Source organism: Nannobrachium achirus (assembly GCF_963921795.1).
Source record: "Nannobrachium achirus genome assembly, chromosome: 17".
NCBI classification, from domain to species: Eukaryota; Metazoa; Chordata; class Actinopteri; order Myctophiformes; family Myctophidae; genus Nannobrachium; species Nannobrachium achirus.
The window spans coordinates 28,844,850-28,853,457 of NC_137824.1; the positions used below are offsets into that span (position 1 = coordinate 28,844,850).

General features: G+C 40.5%; 1 protein-coding gene across 1 annotated transcript; it reads right to left on the reverse strand.

Annotated features, from left to right (window-relative positions):
• Nucleotides 1–669: 669 nt before the first annotated feature.
• On the reverse strand, nt 670–2,720 carry nkx3-2 (NK3 homeobox 2; the record flags this gene model as incomplete). The annotated part of the gene is made up of 2 exons (XM_080745641.1): nt 670–1,106; nt 2,336–2,720. 2 exons carry the CDS (start codon nt 2,718–2,720, stop codon nt 670–672), a joined length of 822 nt encoding a protein of 273 aa, XP_080601767.1.
• Nucleotides 2,721–8,608: the final 5,888 nt, after the last annotated feature.

Genomic DNA, 8,608 nt, shown 5'->3' on the forward strand with positions numbered 1-8,608 from the left:
TGAAATAATGCTTATTTCCAAATCATTGCAGAGGTAGGACGACGCATATAATAGAAGGCCTGAACATTCTGCAACAACGGCCTGATGTTGTCAGCACATATTACCAACAAAAGTGATATTCTCACTCTAAAGATATATTATAAGGCAGTTCATTTGGTGACATTGGCTGAGCTGGTCAGGCGGACACTCTGGGCACTATAGTGACATCTGGGCACCTCGATGTAAAATTGTCTATTTTGTCCAAAATGTTAAAAGATAAAATATTTGAAAAATGGTCTTAAGTAAAAGAAAGAATACATGATCATTAGCCTACATGCTTCAACATTCGACAAGATCTAATATTTCTAATTGCTAAAAATTGCTACAAAACATATCCATCATTTTGGGGCATAAACAATATTTGGAGGATACATTTTAAGTCTGATAATGATGTACCGTGCATGTTCACATCATATACTTTCTTTTAGCCTACTTTAGACCATTTTTCTAATATTTAATGTTTTAACATTTTGGACAAAATAGACAATTTTACATCGAGGTGCCCAGATGTCACTATAGTGCCCACCTGACCAGTAGGCCTATCCGTCAGTTTATGCCACTCCCTTCCCTTCATATTAGTCATTATTCGCGTTGGTTTCCAGGGAATTAAAAAAAAGAAAAAAATAGTTCTCACTGGTTCCCGGCACAAGCGGAGAGTGTCCATGCGGGTAAGCAGTATGCGTATGGGTAATAGTATGACGGCTGCAGGGAGAGCAGCGGGGGGCGCAGCAGCTCTCCGGGGCTGTACTGTCTCTGGTCGTCCCGGACCAAAACCTTCACCGCCACCTTCTTGGCGGCCGGCGCGGACGCCATCAGGTCGGCGGCCATCTGGCGCCGCTTCGTCTTGTACCGGCGGTTCTGGAACCATATCTTCACCTGGGTCTCCGTGAGCTTCAGCGAGGCGGCGAGGTCTGCCCGTTCCGGGCCGGAGAGGTACCGCTGGTGGTTGAAGCGCCGCTCCAGCTCGAACACCTGCGCGTGCGAGAAGGCGGCCCGCGAGCGCTTTTTCCTCTGCTTGGGCTGATCGGAGCTCTTGTCGCAGCTCCCGTCGTCGAGGTTGTTGGGGTCTGGGAGCAAGTGGGGAAAAGGAGACGAGGTGTTGAGAGAGGGTTTCCCGTGGCAGATTACAGCAGCAATTGGTTCTCTAACTTTTTCGTGTCGAGGAGAAGACTTTTACGGCTCTAGCAGTGATACCCAACCTATTTAATTTCAAGGACCCCCAGTTTGACACGCATTAGGCTACGACGACCCCCATTTAATGGTATTTCTATCAATGAGACCTCAATTTTTATAGTAAAATCAACGTTAATTTAACTCTGTACAAGTATACAAATGTGTACACTCTCTATCATGTAGCACACTACTACTAACTACTAACTATATTTAGCTGGGGACCCCTGGAACTCCCTCAAGGACCCCTGGTGGTCCCCGGACCCCACTTTGAGAACCACTGGATTACAGTGAACAGCGACAAGCTATATATGCCTGCATATACGGTAGGCCTACAATTATTATATGCCTATTATTTTATACAATCTACATTGAGAACAAAACCAATATGTGACTGACTGATTTGATTAAATAAAATGTGACATAACTGTGGTTGTCATTCAACAGACAAAGGCTGACGAGGATGAGCCATACTTTCGTGCATACTTTCCACAGTAAAATAATGCCCCATATGTGGGATGATCTCTAGCAAACCAGAAGACATCTCTGATTCCAATAGCTATAGGCTATACAAACAGGCCTACAAACAATACACAAGGACAGTTACTGGCACTTACAAACAATATAGGACAGTGGTTTTCAACCAGTGGTCCGGTGGACCACCAGTGGTCCTTGAGGGGGTTCCAGGTGGTCCCCAGCTAAATCATGGAGAGTTGGTAAACAAATGGACCCTTGGGCTGCAGATGTTTAACTCTTGAGTGCGTAAAGTGAAACCAAATGGTTTCATTATACGCTCTCAAGAGTTAGACGACTGTTAAACATCTGCATTACTTAATGTACAATAAAGTCTATACACAAATATAATGTAGAAACATTTTTATTTTGGTCAACGTTATGCCTGTTATCTCTCTTATGGCACCACATCAATAAGCCTACATGGAATGAAATCGTATCCAACAACATATTCTAAGTTTTGGATCTGAGAGGCTAGCCCTCATCAAAATGGTGATCCATGGCTCAAATGCCGAAAAAATTATAATGGACCTAACATTGATATATGAAAAAGGTTGAAAACCACTGAGGACATTCGCTTATCGTTGTTGACGTGTAGGCCTATTCCACTCACCCGAAACACTGGGCTCACAGTCACTGAGACCCTTTGGGTTGTCCACTGCTGTGGACTCGTGGTCCGTCTCTTCCAGGACGTCCGAGGCCGGATCTCCGTCTTTCTCTGACTTGCAGACGGCATCAGTCATCTTGCTGTCGTTGTCGTCGCTCAGACCCGAGTCCGAGTCGTAACTTTTCTGGTCGCTGGGCTCACACGAAGCCCCTTCGTCGCTCCTACACGCAGCGGCAAAGTCCTCCGGCGCGCTGTTCATCTCCCCGAATATTTTCCAACACGCGCTCTTGGAGAAGCACATATCCAAATCTGGCAAGTGTCGGCTGTCCTCTTTTTTGTTTAAAATGGCCTGGATTGAAAAAGGCATCAATGAGTTACTACGAACGGCCATTTTCAAAAGCAAAAAAAGCTGTTCGTGTGTATTAATAAGTGTCAGCCGGAGCAATGTCAATTCATCCACATTTTGTTCCTCGCGCAGCGCTGCTTTTCTTCATTCACAGTCGGTCTCCTCATTGCACTCTCGCAGGAGCAGCGATGGAAGGTTTTTTGCATATCCCCAGGTCCGATGCTTGTTCTCCGCATGCAGCGCTCTGCCATCAGCCTCGGATCACTCCCGTTTCCTTTGCTTTTCACCCAGTTCTACCATCCAGCCTCACCTGGGACTGACAGGGACTCCTCTCTCATTCCCATTGGATAAGAGCAGGGGGAAGCCGTGCAGGGATTGGTCACTATAAACGACGTCCCACTATGGCATGTCAGAACAATAAATAAGTCTTCACTTAAAGTTTAACCCTTCATCGTCCAAACAATTCTGTAAAGTATCTAATGCGTAATGCAATGTAAAATGACGCATTTTCGTTGCTAACATTTTGGGCTCAGAGTAGGTTACCAGTGGCTAACAACATAGTTGGGATTCAATTTATTAAGCGATTGGCAAGTTGGTGAGCAAATCAAGATTAAAAGGTAGGGGCACATGTGATTTATTTCTTTTTCATGATGTTGTTGATGTGCATAATCAAATTGGACACAGAAAATACAAAACTGGTCAAAAAGGCCTATACTCTGGAAATCAGTAACGTCAGCATCATCTCTCATCCAGTGATCATAGGACGCAACCGACGCATGCCTTGAGTTGGGATCCAGCTCAGCTCTTGACCTTTAAACGCATGTTATCACCTCTCTTGCATCTTTGCTGGCTACACTAGAAAAAACAAGCATGCTTTGATAACACTTATCAACGAACTGCCCGAACAACTTTAATCAACATTTCAAGTGCATGTATTTTTTTGTGTGCATGGGACATTATACGTTAAAAGTCAACTAAAATTGGAGGCTGCACAGATTTTTCTATCTAAAGTTAAATATGTAAATACCACCAACTGCACTGATTAAACAATCACCTATACGAACAATGTGTCGACCATTTTATGAAAATATAAGATGCATCTAGGTTGTTAATAATTATTATTGGAAAATGGGTAAACCATTATAAATTATAATTTAATATGACTTGAATGTGAACATGAATGTATAATATTTCACGTGATTATGGAGCTATTATAAAAGTAATTTCACAAAAGTACACAGCGATAAGGGATTTGAACAGGACAACCTGTAGTCGTTGAACTTTAAAGACCTAGGCCCTGGCCTATATTATATGTGTGTTGTTTAATGTTATGAAATTATGCCATACTGACCTAACATTAACCAGATCGTTTCCAGAGTTTTGCCAACATAAACTTCTGTATAGGATAAATACAATAGTTTCCCCTGCATTCTCGAAGCTTTTTTATTGGAAAAAATAAATGATGGCCATACAGCCAGATGGATTCAGTCTGGGCTAAGGCTGGGCTATTCGCGTTTCGTTTTCAATTCAGATCTGAAGAGAACAAGCAGCACAGTTCTGATGTAAAATATTGTAATATTTCATTAGGCCTACAAGATATTCATCTTAACAATGTTAAACCTGTCCCTATTTTTAGAAAGGCGAAAAAAAAAATTCTTATATTTGAAAAAATGGCAAAAATGTCAGATCTGCAAGGTATGTTGTAAAGATACCTTGTGAACTTGCAGATAGGCTGCTTTGAATATGTTTTAAAATATAAAATAGGGCATAAATAGGCCTATGCGTTTTCTTCTGCAAATCATAACAAATAATAATGTGAATGCACCTTATAAATCATAGTTTAAGTTTATGCCATTGATGGAATAACCTTTGACAAACATCAGGTAAACTGTGTTGCATGCATACATTATACCATCTAGTGGCCACTGTCCGCCGAACATACTAAAGCTCCTAGTTTATGATTGATTATTGACAGAGCTAATCTTTTTCAGTCCAGAGCACAACTTGAACTTGAACTCCCAGGTAATGTATCAATTCATAAAATTAAATTAAAAAAAATAATAATTAAAAAATAATACAATAAGTAATAATATAATAAAAAGGACATAACATGTTAACATTTTTGAAGAAAGTTCATGATGTGCATGTTTTGACACAATAAAGTATAAAAAATAATAATAATAATACAATAAAATAAAGTGTTGCATTAATAATTGGTTTTTATTTGCTCAAAACCTTTTCATTGCAAAGTATTCTAATTACTAATACAATTCTGGCGCTTTTAAGATGGCTATAGCCAATTGTTGAATTAAACATGTATATAGGCCTACATAAGTATAAGTATTTACATAGCCAACATAAGATGTTCAATGTACAAAAATTACAGTAGGCACACTTAATGTCCAGCAAGTATTTTGAGTGTAAAATGTAATCATACTAAATTAAATGATTAATATAAAAGCCTATATAGTTTTAAACAGAAACACTCACGGTGAAGGAAAATAAGACACTTGACCGCATGCTGCATGTGATTCAAAAAAGGAAGTAACAGTGCATGTGTTGCTATTTTCATTCAGACACTTCTGAAAGCGTGGATATTTTTGGCATTTCGCTGGCATTGTTATAGGCCTAGAGTAGAGTTGTTATATAGAATAGAATAGAATAGAATAGAATAGAATAATGATATCGAATATTCATCATCAGCCGCTTAACGAGCGCAACTTTAGGCCACGTAACTCTCACTGGCTCCCTTAATGGTCATTTAGTGCACGTCACACCTGATGCATTCTTCATGGGGATATAGTATCATTGGGACCTTTTTATGGGGATTATCAATTTCATGGAAATTAGGCCTACACATTTGATTTTCTCCCACTTTTGACTCCTCAATAATTGTGAAACTTTATTTTTAATTTGCTTAAAGGCGTCTTAAAATAGACCTACATACTTTTTCATGATAGCCTATACTGGTTCTCATCATGGGGGAACCAACCTCAACTAACCTATTATACTGCATGCGTTTTATCAACGGACTTCGTGTGAAGTATAGGAAAATGAGTAAAATAGCAAAATGTTCTTGGCAGCCAGAGTCAGTCAACACTGCAGCGTGTCTATCACTGAGATGTAGACCAGAACTCCATGATTTATGTTAGCCTAACTAGTGTTAGAGAACTCAACTTAGGCAAATGGGCAAATGGGCGCGGACAGAATATTTAATCTAATTAATAACAATTACAGTGAAATAAAATGTGAAACATATATATATGTGTAAGGCTGTAAACTTGTGATTGCACTTGCAGTGCAAACTAAACTATAGTCTAGAGTCTAGACTATATGTCTTTGATAAAGTCAAAATGTATTTCAGTTAAGTTCAAATTGTCATGATAATTGTCCTTTACTATAAATCATGTAAAAACAGACTACTTTGAATTTACATCAACAATGACTAAACCGTTTATTTGGAAAAAATACAAATAAAGGCCTACAATTTGAAAGCTCCAAAAATACATGTTGCGAAACTTAACTAAAATATCACATAGCTGCTGTTATAACTACGGGACTGGTGAGAACATCACATTTAAGTAAAATAGGGGAAGTTGTTTGACACGAGGGCGCCCCTTGCTGGTTGGGAAAGATTCGTCACTTTCATGGTAAAGTTGTTAGGGGGCTTTGCTGGGGCCATATGGGGGATATTACACTGTACTACTACTGCCTATAGATCTCTGCAGCTCTTTGGTAAAACAGAATGCATTTTCAGACAGGAATAGCAGTTTTATCCAATCAGGAGAAAGAACTCATAAAGAATACAATCAAGTGAAATTGGAAGTGATAAACACGAAGAACACAAAGAAGTGAGTAGATAAGATTGAAACTGAAAACCAATCAAATTGAAGCTCATTGTCATCCTATCTTATTGGATGCATGAAATTGGCAACCCACTTGTTATTAACAAGCTGCTGGACAGACACTCTATAATTAATTGTGATCAATTATCAGAATATAGAGCTTTAACTGTAAAAGGGGGGGGGAGCTGTCACTCACCATCACACAAAAAAGGTTACTCACACAACGCTGGCCTATTATCTGCCCTCACCCATTCCATTTAGCAAAATTATAACTTTAATCTTGTGTTTTAAGCCGAAATCGTGCTTGATGCGGTAACAGCACCATGGTAACATCTCTGTTTCCCCTCCTGACCAGGGTGTGTTTATGACAGGTCTTGAACCTTTGCGTGCTGGTATGAGGAAGGAGGCTCACTGCACGCCATCATCATTCTCCCCCTCTTCTTCTTACACGAGATTCGCTGCCAAATTGTGTTCAGATGGAGCAATACACGAGAGGGCACTACTGCCAAGAGTCATTTGCAATAAATGCTCCCAAAACGTCCTCTGCATTTCTCGCCACATATCTACTCCACTGTGATAGCAGCCTTAATCAACCTCAGCATTGAAAAGTGGAGTGGGATAGGGGGGTATCCTGCCAGCTTTAAGTATGCTTTTAGTCGCCTAAGTAACGATTGAACCGTCCGAATCTTTTTTCCCCTTTCCCAAAGAAAAATTATCCTCGCATGCGATGGACCACTAAATGGAAGCACCCTTGGGACAACACACTTAATACTTGTAAATGGAGCCAAGAGACAAGGGGAGAGCGGTCGCTGCAAGGAGGGCCCTCCTGCCTCCTCTTCTTGGAAGCTCTACTGGCAACATGTCTCGGTCCACAGGAGCAGAACCACAGAAGCACTTTAGCAGGGCGGCTAGTCCACTGTAGATATAGTGTAGACAAGATAAATAGTTGATTTTCGTGGACTGCTGTGCTGACAAATGAGCTTTCATCTGCCTCTGGCATGCACGCAACATAGCCAATCAAGCACATCTTAAAAGGATGTTCTCACTACTGAAGTGCGGTTGTCTGGCGTTGACTGTCTCACTCATGTTCTCACGAGTCACGACTAAATAAATGTGTCCTTCACTATAGACTACTACACTGCAAAGTGGAGTGAAGGGCCTGCCTATTCTCAGAAACAGTGTGTTAATATGTTCAAAACTCAACATTATGAATATCCTAAGCACATTTCCAAAGTCTTAGATTATGATGAACATGAGCTTGGCAATGAAACATTCAGGGTAAGTATGTTTTTCATACTCTTCATAATATGCGAAGGCATTGGTTATTCTAGTATGGCTATCTGCTATAAGATATAGGAGATAATAGGCCTAATTTATGGACAGAGCTCGCAAGCTGAGCCTGTCAAATTATAGCCTATAGCTCTGACAAGACTCACAGATTCAGTGTTGGAAATGTAGGCTATAGGCTTATTATAAGGCTATATTCATGAAAAGATGTCCAAAATGTAGGGATAGCCTATTCCAAAATAGGCTAAATCAATTGCAAAAGCATAGGCTATAGGAAATAAAATAAGAATAAAATGCATCATTTAATCACCCTATAAGCAACTTAGCACTTATAGGTAGACCTCAAAATGCATTGCTGGTCAGTGGACAAAAATGTAACCTATTTTCTTCCCCGCCTGTCTGCACATTGGCGTGCATTTGTCAATCCGCACTCCGCAGTCGGTAGACTTCAACTCTAACCATATAGCCAAGGGAATTGTTTCAATACTCCAAAAAAGATGGAGGAAAAAAATAGGCCTATACGTATAGCCACCACCCCTCCCTATGCTGCCCGTCTCTATTTCTGTGACTCTCATATGAAACACTTCTGACGTTAAACACCTGTTAACTTTTATGTCTTGTGAGAGGAGGCTATGCTGAATGGGCTGCCATTATATTCGCTGCCAGTCGCCTTGGCCAAATCCCCAGTAGAGGAAAGACCGCTCCCAATACAGAGAGCTGTTCAATCCACCCCGCGGCAGCACTGCACTGACTGGAGGCTCTCCTCTGTTCACATCCAAATGCTCCTATTCTGTTTGACAG